We start from the raw sequence: 13,625 nt of genomic DNA, 5'->3' as shown, positions 1-13,625 counted from the left end.
CCTGTAAACCAGGGACCACCTCCCTACTCTGGCTCAATTCAGATCTGGACTATTATAAGACGAGTATTCTGATGTAGAAGCCCAGAGAAAATAGGCAGATAACAGTTGTTCTGTTGCTCTGTGCACAGGAACAAAATGAGAGGATCTCTGCCGCACAGGTGTAAGAAGTCAGACTTGTTAATTGCGTGACAGCCGTAAATCCCTGTCCACGGCGTCTTGACGGAGAAATAACCCAGGGACGACGTCCAGCAGGGAAAAGCAAGTGCCAGGAAGTAGCTGGAGTAAAACGGAGGGATTACGTGTCTGAGCAGGTTATGGGTCCCTCTCTGCAGCCTATTTTAAAAAGTCCAGGATGCTTGTTTCCGAAATCTCATCAATAACAGCGCGGGCCTGGAGTGTGATGAAGTGCCATTTATTTCAGTTATGTGCAGCGGTGGGTTTGTGCGCGGAAATGTTTATAGCAAAGGCAGGAATTAGAACAGACAGTTTCCTGCGCGGGGGGAATGTGTGCTTTCGACGAGGCAGACTGCACACGTGCGGACTGCACAGAGGAGAAAAATGTTACATTTCGGCTAAATAATTACATTGATTCATCTCTCGAATCGCAGTATGACCTCAGATTCACTCATCACCTCTGAATCACACAAGTGGAGGCTTGTGTTGATGTTTGTTTATGGGGTGAATGATTCAGTGGTGAGAAACAGGATATCCAATCAGTTACACTGGGTGAAAACATTTCTGGATGGCAATTTCTTCCTTTATAATCTCACTCCATGAAGTTATCAGTTGCCTTTGAATTTTTTTTTATAGAGTAGATTTTCAAAGTCTCTTACTTTGCACTTTTCATTTCACCCACATGTTCAAGTTGATCAAACTGCTTCAAATACGACTGCCATCCTCAAAGATTTCTTCTAATACATATGGGCCCTCCAGCTTTCATCTTCCTCCTTTTTTTAATGGCTTTATCAAATAGAAAGCACATGATACTCTCTTTTAAATCCTCATCCCTAATATTCCACGCTCACATCCCAAACGCGGAGAGGGGCGGGAGAGGCAGAGGCACACAGGCAGAGGCGCACATCTGTGGCGCAGCGCTAATTATTAGGGAATATGAAGAACGGCAGAGGGAGAGAACAAGCTTTTGGATCTGAACTGAGCTCTCAGATCTTCTTCCAAGTTGCCTGTGCCCGTGGTGGTGCTGCTCGTTTCATCTCGCTCTCCTCTGCTGTTTTACTGCGGAGGGGTGGGGTGACAGAGGGATGGGGGGGCGGGGGGGCTCGCCGGTCGCCTATATGCACGAGAACCGCACACAAATATGCAGACTGAAGCTTTTGTAAGCAGGCCCAACAAAACACAGTTAACAAAGTGCTTTGAGATGAGTTTTTTAATGGCTGTGTGCATTTAGACATGCGGCGTACTTTTTTATTTATGTTATAATGATGGGGAAAGGCATCGTGTGTGCCACTTGAGGCTAACCGTCTACTAAAACCATCCATAAACAAAACCATGGCATAAAACGCGGGTGTAGAATAACATTTTAATAGCTGTTGACAGTCGTTGACATTGTTAAAATGCAGGCCTTGTTTTCATCTTCAGAACCGATTTTTGACCAAACCACACTAATTGTAGAAGGCTGCATGCTATCAGCTGTTTTATCACCAGAAGCTGAGTATTGGACTGCAAGGCTCTTATAAACACATAAAAAACAATAGAAAAGAGGAATATTGCTGTTATTTCAAAGTATCTGTTACTTATAAAGAGTGAGACAGCGTCAGTCCAGTCTGTCTGAGTATAATACAGTTTGAGTTGTAATCTGAGTGACATTGTACGATATTGAGCTTCATGAATGTCAGATTTTGCTATGAATGCTGGGTAAAATGTACTGCTGAACCTAAAGGATTGATTGATCTGTGTTGGTGAATAGACTTGGGCGGTCAAATTGGTGGACTTGACTCAAACTGCGCTCCAGTAATTCTTGATTTAGAGTGAATTATAACCTTGATGTGTCAAATTTGCCAAAATAACACAATTCTCATAGATTCAGGAAATTCCTTTTTCGATGTTGCACCACCAGGGGGCGCTTCAAGAGGCACACGCACCATAGAATGAAAACCTGCTGGTTCAGGTTTTTAAGAAACTCATCTGAATAGGAATCTGTCCAAACATCATGTGTGGACTTTAATTGTGGGGTTAAGGCAAATGAGCTGACATCACATTCATGAGAAATCATACTGGCGTCTTTTTCAAACGTCAATGAATTTGCATAAATATATGCCCACAAATGCAAATTACATCTTATGCATTCTTACATCACAAAAGCATTAGCACATTGTGACAGCCACTCATGTGTGTGTGGAACAGACCCACCCTGTTGTTGTAGAAATGAGTTCTAACGCCACAAATGGCACATGACTAAGTGTTTCTCCGCCGTACCACCGTGACCGTGACCGAATCGACGGTGCATCAACTTTTGCTGTCAAGACAAACCCATGAGAGATCATATTTTACGAAGGGGAGGAGGAGAACACGAGTCGTGCTTACCAGAAGGGCTGCAGTTTCTCAGGAAGCTGCACGGTGGGTGGGCTGGGAATCGACATCTATAACTACAGCACCTTTACACGACGAGCTGAGACACGACCTCCCCTAATACCTCTGCTTATAATTAGCTTTACTGGATTAAATACAAAAGCTGCTGTTATTTTCACTCCCTTGTTATCTTGTTTTATTAATCTTGTAAAAAAAAGAAAGAAGCAAACTCCTGAGTGATTCCCGTAGCTCTGAAAATAATCATTTCTGCATCCGGCGAGCCCTCGCCTGCACGTGCAACAGCCCAGTCTGTTTGTACTTTCATGCTTAATTAACGCACCTTGCAATGCATTCTGGGAGATTTTGAAATTCAGGAAGAAAGCGAAGCAGCGACCAGATTTTTCATTCACCACCTCCATATATCACAGCTGCCTTCTTCTCCTATTTTCACAAGCGAGGGGTTTAGCTGTGGTAATATTTTTCGCAGCTTACAAAAACACTTGTCAGTCAAGATTTTGGCACCTGATACTGCAACGACCCAAAACGCTCAAATCTACATTATAGCATGCATATATTACCGTGTACATGTGCAATCTGCAGCACTATAAACGTAAAGTCTCTGACGACTTGCGTGAAAGAATGACTTATAACAATCATGAAAGCAGTCTGTGTCTGCCCATGGAGCATGTGGGCACATTCCACATAGTATATAGTGTATGCAGTGTGTGATGTATGTGAACAATTTGATATACTAAGGAAAAAGGAGCAACAGTGATGCCTTTTATGCTCAAAAGTCAATTTTCACACATAGGGAAATTTCTAAAGTCAGTGAAGGCGACACTTAGTTGAAATGTCTCATCATGTATATTTTTCATATTTACAGTTAAATGTTTATTATATAAAATTTTCTACTACATTTATTTTTCTATTTTACAGTATTTTCTATTTTTTTAATTTTTATTTATTTTTTCATTTTTCTATTTATTTTCTATTTATTTCTTTTTCTATTTTTTTTAATTTTTTTGTAGACCTACATTATAGCTTCACCAAGGCCTGAACAAGCCTGGACAAAACTGATGTTATTCCAATACTACATTGTTCTACAGAGGAAGAGAACAGTTAATATATCAGAATAGGTTTGGATTAAATTGCATCTATTGATCATTTTTATAGAGATTAATAGGTTCCATTCTTTTTTTTCATTGAGTTTGGTGTATTACTTCTGAAGAAACCGACAAAAGTCCCTCCATCCCACTGTTCAGGAATTGTTTTTAAAAATTCCACCCCTGGATCTGGAGCTACATCAACATTCCATCCTGTTTGGTCAAAATCAGTTCATAAGTTTTTCATCCATCCTGCCAACAATCAATCAAACCGTGTCTATTATTGCCTCCTTCGCTGCTTGGCCTCCACACAGTCATAAAGCTCCAAGGCCTGCATGTGTGTGTGAGAGATGGTGGCGCGTCTGCGTGCGATGATTAATCTGCTGATTAATTTCTCCTCCAGCTAAGAATAGCAGCTGCGGCGGGCTGGCAGGCTGCGTGCTGATGCTGAGCGGCTCGGGCTGGTTAGCGCGCAGATTAATGTGGTCTGCGGGGTCCAGCCAGGCTCTCCAACGCGCCCGCAGCTCCCACAGTTACTTGGCTGCAGGAGTGTATCAACGGGCGCACACTCTATTTTGACGATTGCCCTCTGAAAAAAAAAGTGCCTGACAGAAAAACAATGGCGACGCTGCAGTCACAGCAAGAACAGCAGGAAGAAACCTTCTGTTTCCCCCCGCATGGAAAACCACATGAAGGAGCAGAAACGGTCGGAGGAATCCTGCTTTGGATTGTTCGGCTTATCGCGTCTCATCGTGAGCTCCGTGACAGTCACCTCCCTCTGACCTCCGGCTCTCACTGAGGGACACACTCTGGCTTTCCATACATGCCGTACATATGGAAATCAGACTATAAAGAGAACTATCCTGCATCTCAATCCCTTTTTACCCTATTTGGAACCATTCCACCGTCTGTTCCTTTGAATCGGTTTCATGAATCAGAGTCTGATCGCAGTTCTCAACAGCATGTGTAATCCAGTCCAGTGGAAAAGCATTTCGGCGGAAATGCTTTCTTCCAGACTGGGTGTTCCTCTATTTCCTGCAAAGTCGATGTGGTGAACAGTGATCAATTTGTTTGTTTTTGTGACAAAGCACCAATATGTTTTTTTGGAAATATCCGCCTTGTTGGATATACAGAGCGACACAGAGCAGAGCCACAGTCAATAACAAAGCACTTTCAAAGACGTCCAGTGTCTCGGCGCGGAGATCGATCAACGTTACAGTTCTCTTTGTAGTCACGGCCGATCTTTAGATTCTTTACACATGTCCAAGTCATGATCGCAGCCACGTATTGGTGATGGAAATATAAGCACAAGAACTTTCCCTGATTGATTCCAGCAACACTGCAGTATTCCCAACTGTTACATTGGAAAAGAAAGTCGTTTTTGGAACAATATGATTTGACAATTGATTCGATTCTATCCTCAGTTTGAATTTCTTTGCCACATCCTGCAAAATCTTTCAATGTCCGATTACAACACAGCTTCTTTTGAAATGTTGACTTGGCTTCAATTAAGAACGGTTTTCTTACCATCTCCACTCGGGGAGACGGTAATGACCTCACATTCTGAACCTGCACCTGGATACGGATCTGCATCAGAATACACAGTGACAGAAATGTGATCCATGTGCCAGATTTCTATTTCCCCATTCAAGTCAATGCAAGAGTTGTCGATCTGCACCTGAATCCAGATTAGCACCAAAACAAATGCACCAAAAAAATCTCTCATTATATTGATTGCTGATTATGTGCAGTGACAGAATTGTTTTAATAACGTCACATTACATAATGCATTGCACATTGTTGGTGTTCGAGTGTGTAATGCATCATCAGAGGAGCAACTGTTACAATAGCAAATATGCGTTGGCAATGCTTAACTTCATCTAATTCAAAAATGGGGTTAACATGTGAAATATGTGCAGATGTTCAGGCTGCGTTTGTTAGCAATTTATTTTATCAGAACAGATTTTCAGATAGAGCAAATAGAATTTGCTGAAATGCAGCCACGGGTTTTTAGCGCTGGCTCCTCCACAAAGACGCGAGGACGTACAGGAACATGTACAGGCCGGCGTGGCGAAATGCAGATCAGATTTGCGCAAAGCGATGCAGATGTGCTGCTTCGTCTCACAGCTTGGACACATGGACGGACGCTGATGGACTCACCGGGGCGACGTGCAGATCCAGCAGTTAGCCCCCCCTGTAGATCCACGTGATTCACCACATGATGAAAGTTTCCACCAGGCCTCTCCAGAGTGGCCTATGAGTTGACACATTAACAAGATATGATAGTGTAAAAACCTTCAAAGTTCAGCCTGGAAAATAGTACCGTGCAAAAACACATTTCCTGGTTCAATTGTAATTCTGTCATTACACATCATGTCAACAGTAATGTGAAAATAACAGCAGGCTATCGTGTGTTTTATCCTCACTATGAGCCCGGTGTGCCAGGTCAAGTTTGCTTGCCCGTTCGCTCTCTTAGCGGGATCACGAGGCTCTGACGGGAACATTTTTTTGGTCCAAGCATTGATGTGAGAAAGCCAGAAACCTGCAGCTTGAGCTCACTTTGCATAATCGCAGCGGACACATTATGAATAATTTACCCCTCCGAAACCCAGAGTTAAACACACTGCGAGAGTTTTGGACACACAGCGTCGTAACAATACCTCCTTATTTACTTTCACAACCCTGTGATTATGCTGAAAAGAATGTATTTCTAACCTGTGTATCACATACTTAACAAACTTGTATGATGAATCACACAACCCCACACTGGCCACGGGGAGCTCCACGGTTTGTTTATGGACTGCAAACTGTGTTTTTCTTACGATTCCATAAAAAAATATGCTCAGCCATCCCTCCGGGCGCTCGGAGGCCCTCGTGCAATCTGGCCAGCATCTGATTGTTATTTGGGCCTGTTTGTGCCGTTATCATGATGGAGACGACTGTGCTTTGCAGCCCCCCGGGGGCCCTGCGGAGAAACCCAGAGAGGTCTAAATTGAGACTGTGACTGACATCCGTCGCAGCGTCGGGGAGAAAGGCTGTAATCAGAGCTGGCTTTGCGGCAGACAGCGGGACTCATCCGTTCCCTCACTAAAAAAATTCTGGCACGGCCTCAGAGCTGCAGGGTTACACACACACACACACGCACACGAGGAGGACACAGCTGTCTACTCCGGTTACTTTAGAATCTCCTGGCTCAGGGAAACAAAGAATCATGCTTAACATCAAAATTCATAAACGTTACAACACCCCCATCAATTCTCGTGAACGTGAACAATTCTTTCCGAAAGGCAAAACCAGGACTTGATCTGGGACTGGGTGATCTGGGACTTGATCTTCCTTGATTCGGACAATAAAGGGGGCTAAGGATTCCTCACGTACTCTTCATGCAGGTTTGTACCTGCGAACGCTGAATTGACAAAACCATTTAGGTTTTGGAAGAGGGTTGCTGCAGGATATAAGAGAGGAAACTGAGAGGCATTTTCCTTTAAAAACTTACATTGTCTGACAATTGCTCTTGAAAAATAGGTTTATTCTCATTAAAAGCAAATGAATACTGCAGACAATCCACAAACGTGACACCCTGACCTCTAGAACTTCACTCTTCAGTCCACACATGATACAAACACTCAACTTTGGCTGTGGAGAACCAAAGAAGAGCCAAAATCACTGATGTTGTTGACAGGCTGATGTTCTATTTAAGACACATCGCACAATGTCATTATTTTAATTTGGTGTTATTCCCAATTATGACCGCCATTGTGAAACTGTGACGGAGGACCAGTTGGCCACATAGTGCTGCAAACCCCAGATTCGGGGCTTTTGCGTAAAATCTGGATGGACTTTGGGATGTTGCACGTATGATTATGGGAGCATCTCTGCCCCCTCAAATGAATGGGTACATGAAAGCATCGAGTGTGTGTGTGTGAGCGAGTGTGTGTGACACCACTGTTCCTATTCAGAGCTCTTCCCTGCCCTTTTATTCTTCCCTCTACTCGCCCCGGGCTTGTCTCTACTTGCCCCCTGCCCACTGACAGAAACGGACATTTCCCCGATCATAATGCGCCCTAATCCTAATCCTAATCCTTGATCCTTGCCCCCCTTTGCAAGTCTGGACTTGTTCGCTCTCCCTCCAGAGGGCAGTGTTTGAAAAAGAAGGAGTCTCAGTGTGTGTATCACCAGGAGAGGAGGAAGAGGAGGAAGGGGGGGATATGGGGAGGAGCGCGCGCGCGCGCACACACACACACACACAGATATTACAAATTAGGATTACTGTGGATAAAAATTTTACCAAACACATCAATATACGAGGAAAGTCTCGTGACAGGTGTAATAACGCGAGAAGGGACTGATTAGACTGGAGTCAATGTTTTATCTCTGTGTGTGCATGTTTGTGAGTGTGTGTGTGTGTGGAACAACAGAAAGATTTTCACAGACGTAACGCTGCGGAAATCATGACATTTAATTCCAACAACAACAGCGATCCTCCTCTCCTCTCTGTTCCTCTCTCCTCCTCCTCCTCCTCTGTCCTCTAGTAGTTTCTCAATGAATCTCTCCCTCCCTCCCTCCCTCCCTCCATCCGGGTTCGACCCCTCCCACTGCGCGTGTAAGCCCTTAATTGTGCGCCTTGACGACACCGTGCGTGGCCTTTAAATACCGCGTGCGTCTCTCTCGCTCGCATGAGGGTAGAACTGACCAACTCGGCGAGAAAGTGGCCACCGTATCTCCAGCGGTTTTTTTGTTGCGCGCGCGCGTGTGTGAGTGAGTGAGTGAGAGTGTGTGTGAGTGTGTGTGTGGGTTTTTTGTATCGCTCCCACCCCTCCGTCCTGACCGACAAGCATGCAGGTGTCTCTGGCCCTACTCGTCTCCAGCTCGGCGCTCCTGCTGCTCCAGGGATGCTGCACCGCCGTGAGGGGATGGAAGGTACTAAAGAACGACGCCACGGAGAACATACCGGGGAACATACCGGAGTATAGAGACAACACCCGGACACCGGAGGAGGCAATACAGACGCCCAACAACAACAATAATAACAACAATAACAACAATAACAACCACAACAACAACACTATGAATAACAGGGCGAAGAACGGAGGAAGAGCAGCAAACACAGTCACCTACAGTGAGTATTTGTCTTTGGGTTGAACGTGGGGAATGTAGAAGTTCTATGTTTGAGGAGGAAAGGAAAGACGAAAATTGAAATGAATTGAAATGTAATTGAATGTTTTAATGATTTAATGCCAAAGTGCGCAAAAACGGATTCAGGTAGATGTACAGTAAATGCACCATGATGTGTTCACACAGTGTCTTAGAGAACAAGTGCGCGAGACGTAATTAAAATACAAAGCATGCGTCAGTGACCATGATTTATTAATTTGCTATTTAACTCACAAATATAGGTAGAATAAAATCGGATGTAAACCTTTTTAAATCACCTTTCAGATTTACAAGTTGTGTTTCAGTGTAGGAAAGATTATTTATTTGTTTGACTGAAATCACCTTCAAGTCTGACGAGTCTATGAAACTTTTGAATTCGACTTTTATTTCCAAAAGAATTGTATGAAAGTTATTATTCGCGGTGCAGATGAGTGGAATCTAGACACTGATGTTCAGATGAAGAATAGGTCTGTGTGGGATAAGGGCTTTCTTTTCGATTAATTCATGGCCACAGCTGAGTGATGAGAGCGCGCGCGCACATACACACACACACACTGCTGTCTTTTTGTGGTGGTGCATTCAGAGGGAGTTCGGTGCTTTTTTTTTCACATTGTCTTCCAGGTTATTTCCTCCTCTCTTTATACTATTAGTCAAGCTCTACTTACAACATAACTGTGTGATTGCAACCGCATGTCTCCCTAATAGAAAACCCCACAGTTTGCTCTTTAGGGGTTGTCTTAGGGGTTTTTGGGAAATTGCTTCTTAAATGCAACGCTGCCTTTGAGAATGATTCCCACCTGTGGCCCGGTATATAGGTTGAGCTGCACGTTCTGATTGGCCCAAGCATGACTGATAATCTCCTGCTCGCCTCATGGATTCAAGATGGGTGGCGTGACATTCCCGCCGTTTTGCACTCATTTAATCACGGGCCCGCTCAAAATCGGAGATCGGACGGGAAAAATGACTGATTTAGATTAGAGGAGCAGCAGTTGACAGAGGCTATTACCGTGTCAAGATCTGTTACTTTGACTCTGTTTCTGCCTGCATGTCTGTGGAAATGACCTCGTCAGGTGCCGGGATGAGGAAATTATCCACAGGCTCATGTTTTGCACACTGCTCTCTTCCATTAGTCTCCGAACTGGGGTTGTAAAAACACATTTCGCTGTTTTCATAGCGGATAAGGATCAATACGAGTAGGGAGGCCTATCTCTGGGATTATTTTCTCTGATAAAGCTGTTCATCAGTCTCTCTGTTTTCCTCTTGGGATGCTTCTCGTGGTCCCCCAGGGGTCACAGCCGAGGCTTTAACCACTGCCTGGCCTCCATCCAGTCCTCAGTCCTCTTCTAAAGGTTCATGTCCCGGCACAGAGGGAGAAGAAACAGCTCAGGCAAACACACACAGTAGCCTAGATTGTACTGGTGTTGTTCCTTTCAAACCCTCGGCTCACATAATGACAGAATTGGGGAAATGTGGTGAAAATGCGTAGATGTTCGCAGCTCAGCAGGCGATCCCCGACTGCCGCTTTGGTAATTGATGCGAGCGGCTGCCGAATCCGCGTCTCCAGCATTGTATACTACTGTGGTCCAGCCCTTCAACTGTGGCCACAGAATAACACTAGATCAGATTCTCATGGGGAGAAGAAAAGAAGAAGTCATCTCACATAAATCCTTTGTTCAGCCCTTTTTCGCAAAGAAAGCCACGGAGGAAAACAGATCCCTCTCTGAGTGTATCATTTCTTAACCGACGGTTCCTTTGCCCCTTTTTTACACAGCGCTTGTAAAAAAAAAAGAAGAAGTGGGACAATAACTCACGCGCACGGCTCAAATCTAAGGTTACGGGCTGGATGTGTTCTCTCAAATCAGTCTGGCAGATGTCCAGGTTGCTCAGAATCGTACTTTCCGCCGCATTACTACCTTAAAATAACCAGACAGCAATTTGCCCTTCCGTCGGCGTATACATTTCCCGAGGGCCAAACGTCGGATGCCAGCATTTCTTCCAACAACAAAAAAAAAAAAAAACCCTCCCAAAAAAACCTCCATTAGGTTTGATTGAGCTGTTTAATGGCCCTCTGGTCTGGATTTGCTATCAGCTGATTGCTGCCAGCTGGATTTCTTTGTCAAGCCCCATCGTCAGCTAATAATCGGACCATGAATCAAATTCAGTGGCCGCGAGCCACGGATTGGCGTTATGGTGAATTTCTGAGAAGAGGCTTTTATACCACAGTTTTATTATCACACTTATTCAAGCTGTAACTGCCTCGGTGGTGCAGCTTAAATCTGCCTCCTGTTGTTTTCCACCCATGCTGACTTATATCATTCACACAAATCACAACGTGCGCAATGTATAGATGATGTCACGTTGACATAAACACAGAATATGAGAAATTAGCACATGCTGCAATTGGACACAGCTGTAATTCTCGAAGTGTTCAAACCGCAGCCTGTCCGTTTCCAATGTGCGGGACATCAAAGTGTTTGTGTTGGGCCGAGGCCACGAGTGTAACTGTGATATCCTTCTCCTCGACCCAGGTGCCTCTGAGCTGAGCTGCAGGGAGCTACGTTCCACCCGTTACATCACCGACGGCCCCTGCCGCAGCGCCAAGCCCATCAGGGAGCTGGTGTGCTCGGGCCAGTGCATGCCCGCGCACCTCCTGCCAAACTCCATCGTCCGCGGCAAGTGGTGGAGGAGCAGCGCCTCGGACTACCGCTGCGTGCCGGCCCACTCTCGGACGCAGAGGGTCCAGCTGCACTGTCCGAACAGCAACACACGGACTTACAAAATCCGCGTGGTCACCTCCTGCAAGTGCAAGCGCTACAGCCGGCATCACAACCAGTCAGAGGCCAAAGAGATCCCAAAGCCGCGGCGGAACAAGAAGCACAGCCGCTTGTCTCAGAGCCGGGAAAAGAACACGACGCCGGTCATCAGCAACTCTTACTGAGGCCGCTCCTCATCCTCCACGCAAGGACAGAGACCAAAGCACACTCACACACACACACACACACACGCACACATTCCACAACATACCAAGCGACACGTCTCCTTCAAACGGGAGAGAGAAATTACAAAGAGAATTCATAAGCTAATTGCTGGACTGATTTTAACTCCCGATCGCCACACACTGGCTTTACAGCCGCTCGCCTGCATATTCCTGAACTCTGCTTTATGAAATGAGACTTCCTAATTGTCAGGGCTCACCATGTGACTGTTCAGGAGAAGTACCACGAACATATGAGCCCCCGCCTCCCCGCCCAAATACGCCAATGGTGTTGAATCCGTCAGCCCTCAGATTTCAAACATGATGAGAAATCTGCCAAAGGCTTCAAATCCACCTGTACAAACATCCAGCGGAGCGCCAAGAGAATTCCACACCGCAGCTCTGCTTTCAGGTGAAAAGGTGCATCTCTGCTCCAAAATGGTTGTAATCCGTCTCTATGGTAGTTCTGGGGGCTCTGAAAGTGTGTGTGTGTGTGAGGGGCTGGGGGGGATGCTGACAGGTTTTGAGAGGCCCTGGTCCAGAGAGCCCAGTGAGGGCCTCAGGATCGGATCGGCTCCCCCCCCCCCAAGCTCTCCTCAAGCTGCGCCAGGCCTGTCAGTTACAGTAGCGCATTTCCCATGACTAGATGGAGAGCGAGCGAGAGGAAGAGGAAGAAGAGGGGGAGGAGGAGGGGGGTGAATAGTTTGTCAGCACTAACACCACGGGGGCACTGGGCATTCCTCCGACTCCCTCATAATTACTAAATGAGCCCGTTCCTCCTTTGGATTTGAGTCATAAAAAGCCATTTCCCCCCCTTTTCGCCAGAGCCACTTCCTGTTTGCTCGAATCACACACACACAGACACACAAACAGACACACCAAAAAAGTCCACATGTGCGCTAGCGGCATTGGGAGATCACGCGTGGTCGGCGTTGTAACCTCTCCAGCACGCCCACTCCCGAATTCTTTTTGGAAAAGCGATCAATCGGCCATTGCTAAAATCCCATCCACCATGTTGTCCCACAGTATTTGACACCTTCCCCTTTCCCATCTGCTCCCTAAATACCTATAAATAGCTCAGACGGGAGAAGATCTGATTCAAAAGGTAAATGGCGACGGCATGTCAGTTCTAATCATTGCATTGGCTGCTAAAAATCAGGCAGGAATGCAGGCAGGGAGCTGTAGTTGAAATCCCCAGCCTTCCCACGCAGACAACACAACCTCCTCTGCCCCGAGCTTCAACGAGATCATTCAGCGTTTCCACATATTGTCAGCGCTCTGTTGTTTTCCCCCCGTATTGCTTCCTGATCTGGGGTTCTCTAAACCGTACGGACAATGTTTGGCTTCTTTCTCGATTGTTCCGTATGAAATAGCAACTGGAAGGCGTCTGTGGTGTTGAGCTGAGAGAGCCGTCGGCGTAGTAACCCCGATTGTACATATCGTACCTGTGCGGTCTTTGGCGGTGGCGCCCTTACGTGACCGGGCGGGGACACAAAGAAGGACTGTTATAAAGAATGAACTGCATATTTATTTTTTATTTCCACATTTAAATTATTTATGCAACCTTTTGTAGTAAATGACCAGCCATTATTGTCATACAGTATATAGTATAATAGAGTCTTTGGAAATGAAATACTGTACAGTACATGAATAAAGTAAAGATATATTTGAAAGCATGGGTTTATTTGTTATCATTCTTCATTCAAATGTGTTCAAGTCTATCTGCGTTCTTAGTGAAACCACAGAATCTCCGGGTGTTTCTATGGAAACAAATACAGGCAGTCGCGGCGCTGTGGTTTGCCGCTCTTTGGGATTTCTGCACAAGGGTTTAAGAGGGTTGACGTGAGCCATAACCATCATTTGTCATC

At 45.5% G+C, this 13,625-nt stretch overlaps 1 protein-coding gene across 1 annotated transcript; it reads left to right on the top strand.

The window, feature by feature from the left end:
- The first annotated feature begins 8,280 nt into the window (after nt 1-8,280).
- On the top strand, nt 8,281-12,847 carry sost (sclerostin). The gene is made up of 2 exons (XM_076152284.1): nt 8,281-8,748; nt 11,312-12,847. Exons 1-2 carry the CDS (start codon nt 8,466-8,468, stop codon nt 11,719-11,721), a joined length of 693 nt encoding a protein of 230 aa, XP_076008399.1. The 5' UTR covers nt 8,281-8,465; the 3' UTR covers nt 11,722-12,847.
- Nucleotides 12,848-13,625: the final 778 nt, after the last annotated feature.

The sequence above is a fragment of the Genypterus blacodes genome, unplaced genomic scaffold, assembly GCF_046128005.1.
Source record: "Genypterus blacodes isolate CSIRO-AG114 ecotype Tasmania unplaced genomic scaffold, CSIRO-AGI_Gbla_v1 ptg000055l_1, whole genome shotgun sequence".
NCBI classification, from domain to species: domain Eukaryota; kingdom Metazoa; phylum Chordata; class Actinopteri; order Ophidiiformes; family Ophidiidae; genus Genypterus; species Genypterus blacodes.
Note: the sequence above shows the minus strand (reverse complement) of the source record. Positions and strands in the feature narration are given on the sequence as shown.

What these genes read in the sequence shown, in the direction of transcription:
- sost (XM_076152284.1), top strand. Translation starts at nt 8,466, where the DNA reads ATGCAGGTGTCTCTGGCCCTACTCGTCTCCAGCTCGGCGCTCCTGCTG. An exon ending in AGCAAACACAGTCACCTACA is followed by an intron (nt 8,749 to 11,311) that starts GTGAGTATTTGT and finishes TCCTCGACCCAG; the next exon opens with GTGCCTCTGAGCTGAGCTGC.